The 18035-nt window shown below is 37.3% G+C and overlaps 1 protein-coding gene across 1 annotated transcript; it reads left to right on the forward strand.

Annotated features, from left to right (window-relative positions):
* The first annotated feature begins 318 nt into the window (after nucleotides 1–318).
* On the forward strand, nucleotides 319–15454 carry LOC106909398 (plexin-C1-like). The gene is made up of 16 exons (XM_014975754.2): nucleotides 319–1880; nucleotides 4645–4773; nucleotides 7180–7314; nucleotides 7400–7500; nucleotides 7573–7678; nucleotides 7765–7927; nucleotides 8389–8491; nucleotides 8887–8962; nucleotides 9097–9144; nucleotides 9452–9585; nucleotides 10672–10851; nucleotides 12310–12418; nucleotides 12963–13139; nucleotides 13217–13381; nucleotides 14101–14200; nucleotides 14363–15454. Exons 1-16 carry the CDS (start codon nucleotides 1830–1832, stop codon nucleotides 14413–14415), a joined length of 1830 nt encoding a protein of 609 aa, XP_014831240.2. The 5' UTR covers nucleotides 319–1829; the 3' UTR covers nucleotides 14416–15454.
* The last annotated feature ends 2581 nt before the right edge of the window (nucleotides 15455–18035 follow it).

The raw sequence follows: 18035 nt of genomic DNA on the forward strand, positions 1-18035 counted from the left end.
CTTTTCCATTAAGCAGTTCTAATGTATAACCTTTGAGTCTGTCTCTGAAACTAACATGGGTTTGCTGAATTCGTAGGTAAGCAACCTATTTGGTATGTAAACAATATTGGGGTTTTTTTTCCTCTCTTTTTTCCCTTCTTTTTAAGTTTGGTTAGACAGCAAACTTAAAAACTTAGCCTACCTTACCAGGTAGGTTACATAAAATATATTTTAAAAACAAAAGCATACCCTACTGTTTTTCTCAGGATAAAATTAAAGCAGTTTTCTTTATTTCATTAGACATTATTTGTGTATAGATATGGTGTTACAAGAAAACAATTCAGAACCAAACCCAGTTGGGATAAGTACATACATGTTTTAACGTTTTTTTTTATTTATTTATTTATTTTAAAGTGGGCTTCCGAGATTTAACACTAGATGGCACTGTTGCCAAAGATGGAAAGCGATGCTCTATGTTTGCTGATATAATTAGCATTTAATCAAAAGTAATTTAATATCTGCCATACATCACACATTGTCACAGTTGTTAACCTAAATCAAGGCAAAGACAAAATTAATGCAAATATAAATGCAACATATCAAGGATTGCTTATATTCTCCATTTCTGAAAGTATGCTTTGGGCTAAAAGAAATGCACATCAAGTTGCCATGTTTAACAAACAAAACAACATTGTGATATAAATCTATATTTGTGCTCCAATCTCTACAAACTACGTGAGACAAACCATGTATTTTTATTTGTGGTTCTGCTGTGTGGGCTCAGTTCCTCCCACAGTTAGCACCTTTAGCTTTAGTTCTCATCTCTGCAGAGACCCACAGATCAGTGTCCCTCAGTGTCTCAGTCATTGCTGCATCCTTTGGTGCGACATGATCCTGCTGCTCGGTCTGCTTTGTGCTGTCTGGGTCAAAACTGCGTGGAGTCACAAGGAAGATGGAAGTTTCAGTTTTGAGGGAAACATTCAGCAGGTGGCAGTGGCCACCAACTCTGTTTACATCGCTACAGAGGAGAAGCTTTACCAACTGAGCCATGACCTGACTCTGCTGCACAGCCTGACCCAGAGAGGGATCCTGAAGGACGACAATGGGATGGGTGTTACGGAGTTTCATCAATCTCAGAAACGGATTTGTTAAATGCAAAGTTCAGTGTCAATATTTTAATTCCATTTGCTAGGAATGATACAGTGGTCAGCTGCGGTGTGACCAACAATTACTGTGGTTATTGTGAGATTCTGGACCTGAAGAACATCAATAAGCTGGTTTACAGTGAATCCATCCAGGTGGGACCTCTAAGGAGCAGCAGTGGGTCTGTCAGCTTTCTGGTGGATGTGAAGAAGGAGTCAGGTCAGACTGAGACTTACATTCTGACAGCGATAAAGAACCATAGAGACAAGACAGAGAAGGACAAGTGTAGCGCTGATTTAAAGACAATCAACCTTCACAACACAGATCACAGACAGCATGGGGAAATATTTTCCTGGTCTGGTCAGTCAGGTGATAAACCTGGGATCCAAATTGAAGCTGATGTAGATTTTGTGGATGGATTCCAGATCAACTCAACAGTGTATCTGTTCTCCAACGTGGCATCAGGAGGTGAAACCAACAAAGTCCGTCTCATCTGGCTTCAGGCTGAAACCAGTAAAAGTGACACTCTGAAGTCTCTTCGTGGAGCGACTCTCAGTTCCTCTGGAGGTGAAGGCAGCAGACTGCTGGCCTCCTCGGTCGTCCCAGGTGGACAGCAGGTCCTGTGGAGTGGAGTGTTCAGTGTGGATGAAGGAGGAGAAAACACTGAGCTGCTGCTGTTTGACATCAGTCCTGATCTCAGCAGGGAGATGAATAAAGATCCAGACTTTTTTAACACACCAAAAAGTACAGATCCCTTGGTAAGTTATTGTGAATATAAATATAAAGGAAAGAAATTTAGTCATTTTATGTTCAGTTGAACATGTTATCTTGGACGTTCTATTAAATTTCCCTTTGTGACAAATTACTGAATTGGTAAAACATGTTACCATGTTAGATGTCCAATCTATAAGTTTTCTGCACTAAAATTTCCATTTGATTAGCTTGGAGCCATGAGGGGTTCCTGCTGTGGATCTGATGTATCAAAGGTTGACATTTATTAGTCACAAAATTTATTTTTTTTTCAGATATATATTCTAATATTTTTTTACCAGATTTTTTTTTACCAGATTAGCAAAGACACATTTCCTTTGTCAGTAACTTGCAATGAAACTTCAAATTTATTATTAGTGTATAATAATAAACACTAATTGAGCTTGATGATAGTTGATGCTAAGTCCTTTGTGACATTTCATTGCCAGAGACACATGGTAAAGCTTTTATCTGCTATAAAATCATATTATAATCATTTTTGTTTCAGTGTTGATCATGTTGTCTAAAAAGGATGAGATGAAAGCAGTTCATTTACTACATTACTCCATGAAATAGACATCAATGAAGTCAGGACATTTTTCTCTTTGTTCACTAGAAAAGCTCCTGGTGGCTTTTTTGCTTTTTAGCTTTTCTTATTCCTTCACATTGATTCTGCACAATAACAGAAATAAGTTATTTTTTTCTAACTGCATTTGAGCTTTCTATGGATAGTATTCACTATGGCAACAAATATTTTCATAACTGAACTGTTTTGTGGTGTGCTACAATGTTTTCTGTTGTCTTTACAAAAAGTATGTTCATTCAAATCCTCCTGTGGCCTCGACCCTAACCTTTAAAAACTCTACATCATCTAACACATGACTGTATGATCCTTGATGCTCTACAGCACATGTGTCAAACTCAAGACCCTCGGGCCACATGTGGCCCGCCATGTCATTTTATGTGGCCCGCCCCAGCATTTTATAGGCCGATGATTGACTTAAAATAGGTTTTGAGCACGAATTGACTACAAACTACATCTCCCACAATGCATTTCGATTGTTACCAGCCAACAATACGGCTTCTCGCCACTAGAGAGCAGCAGAGTCACCTCAAGCTGCTTATTGATTTTCCCAGCGAATAAAACTGAGACGTCGACAAGCTAACATCAAAGCGTCCAAGAAAAGAAAAATCGATCTACAAGTAAGACTGTGAATGAAGATGTGTGAGTTGGTGTCAGGGCGGCAGGTCGCGCTAGACTTTTTTTGTTATCCGTTATCTTGACCGACAACATAAAAAAAAAATCGGTCATGTACTATTTTTATCCGTGAAATTACAATCATATTAACATCGGCTATTTAGTCGCATTTTATGCGGTTTAGTTAATATTCACCATGAATCCAGATCCCATCACAAATTAAGCAGATAAATGTATCTACATTTTTTTATCCATAGTGACAAAATCAACTGACTGAGGCCCCAATAACGCTTAATAAATTAAATTAAGCGACTTCACTTAGATTAGCATCAAATCACCCGCTGGGGTCTGAACAACTTCCTCCTGGTTCCCATCTGCAGAAAAATCTGCGCTAATTCATCAGTCAGTTGGATCTGTCTGATCCAAACAGTTCACCTGAACTCTGAGAGTGTTTTACCCTGCGCGGTCCGGTGTGCGCTTCTACCAGGATTTTTTTTTTTTTTTTTTTTTTTTTTTTTGCTGGTTTCGCAGATGTTACGTCTGCAGCTCCTCCAGAGCGCCGCTCTCCTGGGTAACGTGAACCCAGAAGGCTCCATTTGTTAAATCCGCTGTTTGAGTTACTCCCAGCGGTTTCTCAGTCTTCGCAGCGGCGGAGCCGCATCCGCAGTGGTTGAGCAGCGGACTGCGCATGTTACAGTCTAATTAACTTTTGCATCGTCATTTATTTCCTCAAGATAAACTGCCGGCTCCTCAAATGGATTAACACAACGTTGCATTCCCTTTAGTTTTCTCTGTAATGGAGACTTGAACTTACGAGCCATTTCAACCAAAGGTTTGTATGTAATGGCTTCCTAACCAGACGCTCCAAAGCGTCCGGTCCACAACTCTTCAACACGCCATCAGCTCCCGGTCAGAAAGACGCATTTAGTTCAGAGACCATGAGATGATATTCAGAATGGATTTTTTAAATTATTTGATTTCAGTTGCCTCTGATACTAAATCTTTGCGTAAAGTCTATAATGTCTGCCCATGTGACTTGTTTTTATTATTTGTTTGCTTACCTTTAAACACTGATTTAAATATTGTACTTTTTAAACTGAGCAGTAATTTTACATCCATGGAAAGTCAAATGTAATATTTAAAACTCCAATACATAAAATCAGTTATTTAACAATATGAGGTGTTTAATTTATTTTTAACATTGTATTTTTATACATTTATGCTAGGGGTGCCCAAGTCTAGTTTTCCAGAGCTACCATCTGCAACTTTAGATGGTTCCTTCTCTAACACACCTGGACCATTGATAAGCCTCTACAGAACTGAAAGAGGGAAGTCAACCTTTTGTCTGGGGTGTTTTAGCAGGGATGCACTCCTGATCTGTACCGTCAATGTGGCCCGTTGAGGGGGGCCAAGATGCTGAAGTGGCCCTCGGTGAAATTGAGTTTGACACCCCTGCTCTACAGGATCATCGGCTATTCTCCCTTCAATAAATCTGTAGCATTTTTTTAGACCAAATGTTTGCAACTCTTCTCTGTAGGCAGATTTTAGAGCTAATCACTGTTTCTGTTTCTCAGTTAGGACCAAATAATCTAAAACCAAAGGTCGTTCTTCTGAAACACAATGACATGACCTCTGTGTTGGCGATGAAGCAGAAGGCCTGGATGGTGTTCTTCATTGGAACAGCAGACGGTTTGCTTATGAAGGTGTGTAGAAAATTACTGAATACTGCAGTACTGTTGGAGACGGGAGGATTTGTTTCAGTGTAAATGAGTTTCTGCCTTTAAAATGAGTATGTTGGAATTCTCCTTTTCCCATCTACTGAAAAAGAAAGTCTAACTCTACACACAGCAGCCTGACTAAAAAGGCTTTGGAGTTTGGACACATTGTGATGAAAGGTGAGAGTCTTAAATGCAAGATGCTTGACATGGTTGACATGACAGGATGTCAACCACCCATACTCCTCCATTCTTCTAATAAAGAAGAATGCAATACATTACATCTAAAAAAAATACCATGATAAGTATAAAAACATTTTTATTAAAAGATGTTTTTGTTTTCAGCTGTGGTAGCAGGGGAGGGGGGAGTGGTGTGAAGAAATTATTTCTTTAGTTTCTGAAAAAGAAATTATTATTATTTATAAGACATCTGAGCCCCGTTTCAGAAAGCAGAATAAATGAAAATCCTGCGTAAGTTCTGGCCCAACTATGCATATCCTGGGTTTTCAGTTTCAGAAAGCCAGATAACCGTTGGATCAACTTACCCTGTGAACCTATGCTGCTCATTAACAGGACTGTTTGAACAAACCCTGAGTTTGTTCTATCGTTTTGTGAGAGCTGGAACAGGAAAGTGTCAGAAATGGCGTGTCCTTTAGTGGAGCAGCCTGTAGATGTTGGAGAGAGTGCTGCACTTCATGTTAATCCCAACAGGATCCTGACTGGAATGATACTGTAAAACTGTTAAAAACAAAGTTACTGTAAAATGTTACTGTTATTGTACAGTAGAGGTGCCTATAAGGCATAAAAATAATCAGGTCCTTCTTAGCAGAATGACAATGTGTCGCTACACACGTAGCTTAGACAAATTTTATATTATAACTGAGTTTTTTTGATGAGAGCTCTCGCACTGTTAGACTTGGATCATTGTGACTTAAGTTTATAAGCAGCTTGCTGTCTGAAAACCACAGGCAGCACCGTTTAATGGGGTTCCCTAAAGTTACAGAGCCACAAGACTAATAAAGCAATAATGTAGTTGCTGTAACATTTTGACAATTCAAACATAATCTACTCATGTTTTGGTTTCCGTAGTACAATAGACATTCATCTTCAGACAAATAAAATTATCCTCTCTTTTTGAATATTAAATAAGTATAGTGTCAACAATACTCACTCTGCTAAATCACACTTATGCATTGATTTTGTCTTTGTCATGCTAACTCTAGCTGTTTTAAAGAAACAGTACTGCTTGTTTTTATGAAATATGTTTTGATATTCTCCTTTTCTGTCATTAAAATTCTAATTCCATTGGTGAGAAAAGCACGCTTTCAAGCTTCTTATTTTCTTCTGTTGCCATGGTGAATCACCTTATCTGCGCTCTGTTGATGAGTTTCTTCTATCCATGTGCCCACGGCTTAACTCAGGGGTAACTTGACTCAGAATCGAGTTACCTAGTTAATATTTCCTGTTCTGAAACCAGAAAGCCTGAGTATCACAGAGCTGGGTCGGTTTATTCAGAGCAGCTTGTTAACCCTGCTTTCTGAAACCAAAGTTTCATTATAATTTTTGATATTAGAATTGTAATATCTAATTGCGCTATGTTTCAAATATTTGCAGCTCACATTTTTATATAGTTCAGGTAAGGAAACACAAAACATAGCAAAGCACAGAAACTCAAGATTTTTAGAATTTTAACCATATTTCCAGAGACTGGTGCTGCACAACATGAACCATCTCAGTAAATACTGATGCTTTGATAATGCAGCAGCATATTTGAAATAACTGTTGCTAGCTAGTATTGCTAATAATAGTTTGAAATGTACAAGTTTCATGACTCAGTGACAGTTTTCCATTTAAGTCTTAAAGTCTGAGTTTGATGTCATTTCTAGATCAGTTTAGAGGGAAAGAAGCCGCCAGTAGCCGTTAGTGTCTGCTTTAGTTTCTGAACACTTCTCCTTTTTCTGTAGCTGCTGTTCAAAGCAAGCATCAATGTGCTAGAACATCTTGCCTTTATATAGCTTTGTAAACCACTGACGACTATTGAGTACCACCAGTTTATCACAATGTTTAATGATAGCTAATGAAAGTATTGTTTTACAGGTTTTAAAAAAAACATGCCGCCTCATAAAATAAGTGTGCAAATAATTTTTGCAACTTTTACATGAGAAATGCACACAGTATTATGTGCACCATGTGAGTCTGTCCAGGTTGAATTTACTACATTAATATAAACGGAGAAAAAGGTGACACCAAGTATCGATCCATGTGGGACATCGTTGGTAACTTATTGGTCACCAGTTGTGTTCGGGGAAACTATTTTTGCTGAAATATAACTTTGACATGTTCAGTTCCTAATTTTCCCATAAATACTGTAACTATGGTCTATATTGTCATCAGCTTGCTGTAGACAGGAACTTTAAGCCCACCTGTCCAGAGATTCTCTACAGAGAGAGTGAAAAACGCAAAGTGTTTCCCAAAATCCATCTGGATCAAGTGGATCGGAACCATGTGTATTTGCAGCTTAAAAATAAGGTTAGTGTTTTATTTATTTTATCTTATTTATTTTTCGTGAAGCGTACCCATACATTTTCAGATGTTGAGTGTGTTTTTGTTCCAGATTGAGCGGGTTGCAGTGTCGAGGTGTAGCACTCACAGAGATGTGAGGGCTTGTCTGTCTGCACAGGATCCCCTCTGTGTGTGGTGCGTCTCTGAAGACAGGTCAGGAACTTCTTACCGCTGAATCCTTCAGACATTCCTGAACTTTCTTAAACCTCATTTGAACTTTTTCAGCTGTACATTTGAGGACCACTGCACAGACTCAGAGTGGTTTTCCATCCCTGATGAACCTCAACAGGAAATGATTTCCCACCTAGTTGTGAAGGATTCCAGTGGAATGGTTTGTTTCAAACACTGACTGAATTTAGTTGCATTTGATTTGTTCTTTTAGATTATGTTATTCTTCTGTATTCCTGTTTTTCTCAGGTCAAAGTAATCATCCAAACACACCTGACTGTGCAGCAGGAGGTTCAGTCTAACTTCACCTGTGAATTCTCTTCAAATTCTAGTCAGATTTGTAGGCAGCAGGAGTTTTCAGCACAGTTCCCTCAGTGCACATGCATCCTTATCGACACTCTTCTGACTGATGGTAATCAGCTTTTGTTAAATGATCAAAGTAATGTAATAACCTGATCGTTTAGAATATGTAAAGGTCAGTTCTTTCTAGAACTGACAGAAACAATGTGATAATCTGTAAAATAACATTTACTGCTTCTGTCTTTTAAATGTAATATGGCAGAAAAGTTGAACAGGTTTGATATTAAAAAGTCATCCTCTGTTTTTCAGTTGTGTGGAAACACATTTTATCAATTTGAAAGCTTCAGATTTATGTTTTTTCTTGTCTCAGTGAAATCAGTTAAAATGATCATATCTATTAATGTTCTCTGCGACTTTAAAGCTTCCTTTGTCTCAAGAAAACAGATTCAAAATTGCTGCTATTTTCAACACATTATTCCAATTATATTGTCCAAGTTTACATATTCTTAGCTAAAAAAAAAACATGAATTATTGCTTTCTTAAAGGAAGTTTTATAAAACTCTTAATTCACAGTCCTGGATGTCACCATAAACATCAACGTTGGGAAATCTGAGCTGACAGAGCAAAGAAAACTAATCAACTGTTCAAGTGTTCATGGACAACCAAGTTCCCATCTGTAAGTTCATTTATACACTCAAAAAACTAAACTTGTGGGTGGAGGTTGTTTTTGTTGTTGTTTTTTAATAATGACAAGAAGGCTGTTGGTGCAAGTCTCATCTCAAATGAAATCTTTGCTTCTCTTCCCCTTGCATTAGCATTAAAGTTTTCCACTGTCCTTCAGCGTGGATGTTGGGTTTATTGCCGACTTTAAATTCTGTTTCTGTTTGGTTGGAGGCTGTTAGGATATCAGTGGGCTGTCCATGTATTGAATGATGCACCTGTAGCTCATCCAGTGCTTCTTCAGGGAGAATGCCTCTGCTCTTGCATTTAACATCTGTTTCCACACGTTTGTGGTATTGATGTTTTCCAAAAGCTGAGCTCAAAGCCAGTCTGATTTGTTTTTCTCTTCAGGTGCCGACAGTGTATCAGATCTGGGTGCCAGTGGATGGAGAACAGCTGTTCCTGGGCCAGTGAACTTACTCACAATGTAATAATCAACCTGCATTTGTTAAATATAGACTTGCTAATGTTTACTGTCATGACCATCATAGTAAGTCTTATAAGTCAGTAGTAACCTGACCAGAACAATATTGTTTATTTATTTCAACATCTTCTGTGCAGACTCAGAAGGACGTTTGCCTGGAGATGGAAGCTGAGATGAACATTTCTGTGAGTCTGAATCTATATTAATGCACATTATTCTTAACACTCATCCTAAACCAGGTCTCTCAAACTCTTTCCTTCTGAATAGCTGTAAGTTTTAGATGCATTCCTGGTCACACACACCTGAAGCAAAATGGCTGAATGAGCTCCTCAGCATGCAGTCATGTTCTATAGAGCCCTGCTAACAGTCGAATCATTTGACTCATCTAAAAGCTGTAGAATGGGTTTTTGAGAAATCTGTATTAAACTAATTCAGTACGTCATCAAATAAGCATAATGGATGAATGCTAAATATCTTTTGTTTCCCTGTCAGATACCAGATGTCGTCTCCATTACACCGAGCGTTGTGTCTCTGTATGGGAAAAACCACGCTTTGTTGTCAGGTCAGAACCTGAGCAACGTGATCGGAGTGAGAATCTCGACGCACATGGACTGTAGTCCTCAGGAGTGAGTCACTCAGAAAACTAAGGCCAGGCGGAATGAGTCTTACGTAAACTGATGGAGGAAATAATTTGCGAGATGAACATTTATTATATTATATGCAAACAGGCATACACAAGATACACTTTTTACAAGCTCAAGAGCCCAAAGAGTTTTAAACCAAATATCATTCTCAGGCACATCTGCTTCTCAAGGACAACAGAAACTTGAGAACCAAGTGGCCTGAAAGCTGCGAGACAGAAGCTTAAGTGTCAAGAATGAAAACCTAACACTAAACAGAGGAAGAGTCGACAGGAAGTCTTGACACTCAGCAAGGATGAACATTTTGAAGGACTTCAATCAGAAAGAGTCATGCATGCATGTGACCCTGCAGAATCCATCTACCCCACCCACAAACACCTATAACCACAGATGCACTCTGACCCACTTCATTGGCAACAACGTTTGATTTGCTGCCAACCTCCTTTGCACAAATAAAAACATTTTGCTGAAAATATTGACAGCAGGTATCATTTTTATTGATTTTGATCAATCAAAACTAATAATTTCCCCAAATTATTTGCTATGCTTGGTATTCCAAGCTTCTTTTTCTTAAACACCCTAAATCTACATCATCATCTGTGCCGCCACCATTTATAGTCAATTTGGTTATTTACCATTTATGTACATGAAATTTACAAAGGTTTCTGTCAGCAGATTTTGTTTCTCAAGTTCACTAAATATTCAAATGTCTAACATGAAAAAGGAAAAAAAACTGACAATTAACAAATGGACAGAAAGATATTTGTTACATAAATGTAAAGAAATGACTGAACAGCCAAAGTGGTTGTTAGCTAAAAATGCAACTTGCTTTAGTTTTTGTTTCAGAAACTCTCCAGTCGGTTTATTCACATTCACCACAATAACTGCACCCATTTCCTGATGCATAAAACATAAGCTAATTGAAGGCTACAGCTGCTGTTTTAAATTTCTTTAAAAATGTGGACAAATAGAAAGTTTCTCCGTCAACCTTTCAGTTTTCTTACATCTTCTTGTTTCGATTTAACTCTTACTATTTTGCTTTCTGTGTGTTTTCCTGATTTTTCTGGACAGATCTCCTGTGTGGAACAACACTGGTGTCAGTTTGACCTTTCACATCCCCACCACTGAAACTAGGAGAGTGGTCAAAGTGTGTGTTCTTCTGCCTGATGGTAGTTGCCACGGAAACGCTACAGTCACCTATCAGCCGTTACCAGTCTGCACTGACATAGTACCTCGGAGCAGCTGGAGGAGGTATTTGAACATTCCTGCAAAAGTTTCCATCAGCTACAGATGGAAACCCTTAATTGTCCAATTAAGGGCACTCTAGTGGAAAGTGCTTTGAGTAGTCACTGTTACTAGAGAATGCTACAGAGTCAGTCCATTTATGACCACAAGGTATCCAACATCTGTTTGTACGTCTCACAGGACAATGCACCACATCACAAAGCTCAGATCATCTCCAACTGGTTTAACAAACAAGACCATGAGTTCATGGCACTACAGTGGATTCCCTGGACTTTGGACTTTTTTCAATAAAAGCACTTTTGGGATGTGGAATGATTGATTATCTTGGATGTGTAATTGACATTTCTACAGTAACTGAGTTAAGCTGTCGTGTCGAGATGAACCAGAGTCTCTGAGGTTTCCAACACCTTAAGTTTATGCTGCAAAGACTCAAGGCAGCTGTGAAGGCAAATTGAGTCCAAACAGATACTAGAACAATGTAACTGTTAGTGGTCAGAGATTGTACGTAGTATTATAATTAATATAATTAATTATATTAATTATAATTAATATAATTATTAATTATATTAATAATTAATAATTATTATTAATTATTAATAATAATTAATAATTAATTATTATTAATAAGATGTCGCCAAAAGACATCGCCAAGATGTCTTTTGGCGACATCTTGCTAATTGACGTGTTTAACTTCTTCAGTTTTTCAACACCTCCTACTTGTGACTTGCGTCAGTCACAAGTAGGAGGTGTGAAGGAGTCACTTCCTCAAAGAAAGTTTTGACTACAAGACTCGTACCTATAGCTGCAGAAACTTCAACTATTACATTTCCTTAGATCAAGAGATATTTGGAAAGCACTTTCAAGACACATGAAGGTTTTTTGCTACAGTTATATTCCCTGCTAGGTTATTTTTTACCATTAAGCAACTAAAAAAGAATGGATCATTCCAATTTTCAAAAATTAAAGTTACTGTTTTTTTTTTTAATAAAGCTAGTCAATTCTAGTACAGTAATTTGTTGTTCTAAAGTCACAACTTGCCCATGAGAGATTCCTATAAATGTAAGTGAATCAGCTGTTTAGTGACTAATCTGATATCTGCCTGCTTATGTTCCCAATAATGAATGTCACTCTGAAATAGTTTGTACTTACATGTTTGGAAGGGAACTTTAATCTTCTCGTCCAATTTTTTTTTTATTTTTTTTTTTCAACACAGCAATAGAATACGGTTTGTGATGCTTAATATTTCATTCATGTTTAATTTACCTTTTGAACAGTTTAAAGCACATCTGTTTTAATTCAGTTGGCTGTTTGTAAGCACATGGCATGTCCTATGAGCACCTGAATACAGCGGCACTTAGCATTTTATGTGGAATAAGGCAGTGGGAGTGTTAGAGTGATGAGTAAAGAACACCTTCTCTGTATATCAAATGTCCTCTAATCTGACTGCTGCTTCATGCCCTGCAGTGGGAAGAGGAAGGTCAAACTCATTGGGACCCATCTGGAGTTTGTGGATGGGCTGATGCAGAGCCACGCCCAGCAGCAAGTGTTGCTTCCCAGGAACAGCAGCAGTGAGGTAGTTCTGCAGACGGATCCAATCTGTTTGTTGTGAATATATTTTTAAAGGCACCGTTTTGAATCCAAGACCAAATTGCGTAAGATATAAAACAATTGCTAAAATAAAACACAGGAGAGAATAAACAGCTTTCACAAACGACAGATGAGGTGAATGTTGCTACTACTAAAGTGGAGGTGAACCATGATTAAAATCATGGCTTCACTACAGAGAGAGATTGTTACATATGGTCAGAGGTGAATGGGTCAAAAGGTTTTGGGGCTATAGTATTGAGTATCCTGTGCATAACAGTAAAATTATTATTGTCTTTCTGGAATAAGAAATGCATATTCACATGTCTGTATATGTGGAACGGTTAAATAATGAATGTAAGGGGTCTTAACATTGAGCCTTGATGTACAGCAGCAGAGATGGTAAATTTACTTCAAGGATACGAAGATGAACTGTTTGTGTCTGAAAAGATACAAATGTACGTGTTATCTGACTATTGTAAATGTTTTGACATAAAATCTCTTTGACCAAACATTTTTAAAATAATTTGCAGAATCTCATCTATGATACGCCTACAGCAGAAAACGGTCAGATTTGCTGCAGCACCGTTTTTCTGAAAGTAGCCAATCAAACAGTGGCCTGTTTGGTCAAACTAACATACCTTCCTGATCCAGAGTTTACCAGCTTCACTACAGAGAGGCTGGGAAATGATGTCCATGTTGTTATTCATGTAAGTATTTTTTAAAAATTACCCAACAAGTGACATGAGTTTCTAAAAGGCTACAGTTTGTTTCTGTTTCATTTCAGAAAAGTTCAGATAAACTGGAGATGACAGCAGCAGAGTTGCTGGTGTGGGGCGTTGAGGGTGAAAAGCAACATCCCTGTGACAAAGTAAAAGAAAACCATAACAAAACAGATTCCTTTATCTGTGACATCCAAGGAGTTAACAATACAAACTTTAGGGCTATAAAGGTGAGTTATTTTTAGTATTTGGTTGTAATTTAACAGTTTAGTTGCACTTTGTTGGTCTGGTTTTGTGTTTATGCTTGTTCAGTTAATTTTTGGGGATTATGATTTTCTTTTGCTTACTTTGCTGGACTGACTGGCAGCTACAGAAACTTAAACAGAGGAGCAAATACTGAAAGATGGGGAGGATACAAGCAACTCCCAAACATCCCAGCTGATTTGATAAATACCTAAAAGATCTATAACAGCTAGATGTTTATGTGCATACAGCCAAGGCCTCATTACAGTTCTGCTAATATAACCACCAAGGAACCAATAGCTGCCATTTTACATTCCCATACAACCTTTGCTCATACATCAACTTGTAAAGTTGGAAATTTTGAAATTAATCCCTGTAGATTTTTTTTTGCTAATTTTTACTAACATTTTAAAATACTGCTTACAGCAAAGGTTGAAGCAAGAAAGTTAATCAGTGAATTCAAAACATGCTAGATGTTGACTTTTATCACATAATGAAACATCTTTAAGCTGTAACTCAGAACCTTTTTTTGTTCTTTTCTTGTCAGAATGTTCTTACTGTGTTGAACCAAACAACTTTGTTTGAGTAAACTACACAAACGTTCCATGCATTCTCATCTTTTCATAGTTTCTATCAGAAATTTACCTCAGTATAATTATCATAAATATTCTCCAATAACTGAAAATGTATTTAAATATGATTCCAGATTAAATATGGTGGCACAACTGTGTTCATTCAGACTCTGTCTTCATTGCATCTGGGCCTTCTGATTCTACATTTCCTTCTCAAATGTTCTATTCTTACTGGTAAGTTTTCTAAATATGCTTAATAGTATTTTTGAAATGCTTTAGTTTTTTCCCCAGTGTATTAATATTATTAATTAATATTTATTTTGGTCAGAATGTGGGGTATAGATTGTGATGCTTTTGTGTTCCATGTTATTGATGAAGTTTTATGGTTTCTTTCAGTGCTGGTGGTTTTCTGTCAGTGGCAAAAGAGACAAACAAGTTCTGATTACTGATCATTTCTCATCCAGAGGATCAGTGGGAACAAGTAGTCGTAGGATTCTGAATGTGTACATCATGATCTATGCTTTGTCCTTACAGTTTTAGACTTTACAGTATATTCTAACATGCTTCTTTCTCATCCAAATGGATCTTTCCTGAATCATAAGTGAACTAAATGGCTGAAAATGGCACCTAGGAACTGTTGAATTTCCTTAAGACTGAAAGCACTAGCTATCAAAATAGAAAGGAAAGTCAGTACAAATTGTGTTACCATACCAATGTTGATGACACAACTGTTCATGTCTGTCGACACTTGGCCACTGTGCCTTTCATTCAGTGTAGGCCAGAAATTCCTCCAACTTAATGAAGAAAAGCAATATGTCATTTTTTGGGGGGTCCTGAAAATTTGTGGTTAGAAATCAACATTCCATTAGACTTTAAAGATTAAAATGAGAATACTAGAAATTTGTGTTATTACGTTTATTTTAAAAGCTTGTTACTACATTAGGCAACTTTAAAAAAAAAAATAAGAAGTTTAGCATTTTCTGTCAAATGGATGGAGAAAAAATGTTGAGTCCTTTAATTTCATTATGAATTATTTTAATGTCGGCAAAGAGTCGCAAAGCTGGAGCACATCCAGAATGCTGCTGCCACAGTCCTGACCAACAATGGGGAATCTGGATCATATGACATTCGAGTTGTTAAATTACTGCAGTGCCCCACTGTTTGGAAAAATTATATATTTTAAAGTGCATTATAGGATTACACTAGTCAGGAGTGAAAACATTGACAGAAATTTTTGCCTTTCGTGGTTAAAAATCTTTTGGTTTTCTTTGAGTAATTTTTATCTTTTTATTTGCTTAAAAGTAAAAATGATATTTTTCCCCATATGTTTCTTACAATTATGCATTTACAGTATTGTATCCCATATTTGTATTACGGTTAATCTTAAATGTTTGTTGTTTTTTTACTGTTTCTATAGAGCTATATGTTTATCTTGTAAGGTTTTGTGTCTGAATGGTGGTATACAAATAAAGTTGCCTTGCAAATAGACTGTAGGTGTGGAACTGAAAAATTTCCATTAATCGCTCAAGCTATGTTGTCAATTTCTTTTACACTGAGATTAAGAGTGATGTAATGATTTAAGTCTACAAAGACTGTCTTTATTTCCCATTATTCTTCTGATTCACCTCTTCCTGATGATACTCAATTAAGGTAAGTTTTTTTTTTTTTTTTTTTTTTTTTTAACAGAGCTGGTAATTAAACTAATGCTTTTCATAAGTAAGTAGGTCAGCCTTTACCATTGGAAATTGTTCACGTGTAAATACTGCCCTTGTTTGAAATTAATCAATTCAATAAAAACAATGAAACATGGTGGCAACACAGTGTAGTGTAAAAAACACTGAAATATACATCAAAAGTAATATTTGTACTCTTATCAAAATTTTGCCACCATTCAGTGACGTTTTGAACAATCAATCAAATTCAATCAAATTTTATTTGTATAGCACATTTCAGCAGCAAGGCATTTCAAAGTGCTTTACATAATAAAAAACAGCATGTGACATTGAATAAACAGAGAGATTTTGGGGAAAAAAATTAAAATTAAAAAAGATAAAAGCATTAAAACCAGCACCCCCTTTCAACCGGGGGGACGACACCCGCACCCCTGTCCTTATCTCGGACTCAAAACCGATCTGGGACTTTAGTCAAAACGCTGTTTGACAAGGACTCCAACCTCTAGGTTTTTATGAATCGCCGTAAACTGGGACTCTAAACCCCATAGGACTTTAAACGTTGTTTAACTGGGACTCTAACCCTAATTTAGCCATAAGCAACTCTAAACAGGCGGGTTTTAAGTGTTTCAGATGTTTTATAGTTTTCTGGAAGTTTGTTCCAAATTTGTGGTGCATAGAAGCGGAAAGCTGCTTCTCCTCTTTTGGTTCTGGTTCTGGGGATGCAGAGCAGAACCAGAAGATCTGAGGGGTCTAGACGGTTGGTACAGCAACAACAGATCTTTAATGTATTGTGGTGCTAAACCGTTCAGTGATTTATAATCTAACAGTATTTTAAAGTCTATCCTCTGAGCTACAGGGAGCCAGTGTAGGGACTTTAAAACTGGTGTTATGTGCTCTATCTTCCTGGTTTTAGTGAGAACTCCAGCAGCAGTGTTCTGGATCAGCTGCAGCTGGAGGACTGATTTATTAGTCAGACCTGTGAAGACGCTGTTGCAGTAATCAAAGCAGCTAAAGGTAAATGCATGGATGAGTTTCTCTAGATCTCACTGAGACATTAGTCCTCTAATCCTGGAGATGTTCTTCAGGTGATAGAAGGCCGACTTTGTGACTGTCTTAATGTGGCTCTGAAGGTTCAGGTCAGAGTCCATCACTACTCCCAGGTTTCGGGCTGATCACTGGTTTTAGTTGCAATAACTGAAGCTGTGCATTGATTCTAGTTCGCTCCTCTTTAGGTCCAAAGATAATGACTTCAGTTTTGTTTCTGTTCAGCTGGAGAAAGTTTTGGCACAAGATGCTACTATTTTGCAATAATAAATAAGATTAGATACATAGAAATTAATAGATTGATTTTGACTTTGACATTGAAGGAAACTAAAATGTATTAATCTTTTTAAGTAAACCATAGAAACAAAACAGTTTTGCAATCACACAGTGTTTACACAGGACAGAATGAAATAATATCCGACTGGTTAGATGTTTTGGGTACCTGGGTGATTTAGAGAAACTATTCACCCAGCCCATCACTGATCGTTTGATGGAGTCTTACATAAAGATTATTAATTTCATAGGTAACACTTTATTTGACAGGGTGTGCATAAGACTGACATGACACTGTCATAAACATGACAACACCTGTCATGAACATGAAGGAGTCTTTATGAATGTATGACTGTTGTCATGAAGTGTCATTCGGTAAATGACACTTTTAATGCAAAGTTGCAGACTTTCCCCAGAACCCGATTGGTGATCATTATTTTGTGTTTACAATAAACTTATTTAACTGATTTCTGTTCTCCGCCTGCTGTTCTGCATGTCGGTTAAGAAATTAGACTCCATTATGACTTACGGGTAAAATCATTTTTGTTGTTGTTGTTGTTGTTGTTTGGTTTTACGGTAAAACGCCCGGCAGCCGAGGTTGCCGGAAAAACAATTACGGGTAAAAAAAAAATAAAAGTAAATCTTTTTGTTGCTTTTGTGTGTGTGTGTGTGTGTGTGTGTGTGTGTGTGTGTGTGTGTGTGTGTGTGTGTGTGTGTGTGTGTGTGTGTGTGTGTGTGTGTGTGTGTGTTTCTACGGTGAAATTTTGGAAACCCCAGCTGCCGGCGTTTTACCGTAAAATCTACGTTTTATTTTTTAGTGTATAGCTTTCTATATGAATGGGCAGATAAATGGTTATAGAGTATTCTGGCGTTGCTGTCTCACTTGATTGGTTTGTGTACTAAAGTCACTGGTAGTTGTTAGATCTGTGTCTTTGATACCACATCGGTAAAATATTTTAAAGCTTCTATTATTTAGGTATGTATCGTCCTTGTGGTGGGTCTGGTGTCTGCCTAGAGGTCTGATTAAGTTGCCAGAACGCCAACAGCACCTTGAAGGGCGTCTCCATGAACAGTAGGAT

Source organism: Poecilia mexicana, unplaced genomic scaffold (assembly GCF_051168715.1).
Source record: "Poecilia mexicana isolate PSO_F unplaced genomic scaffold, ASM5116871v1 scaffold_23, whole genome shotgun sequence".
Taxonomy (NCBI): domain Eukaryota; kingdom Metazoa; phylum Chordata; class Actinopteri; order Cyprinodontiformes; family Poeciliidae; genus Poecilia; species Poecilia mexicana.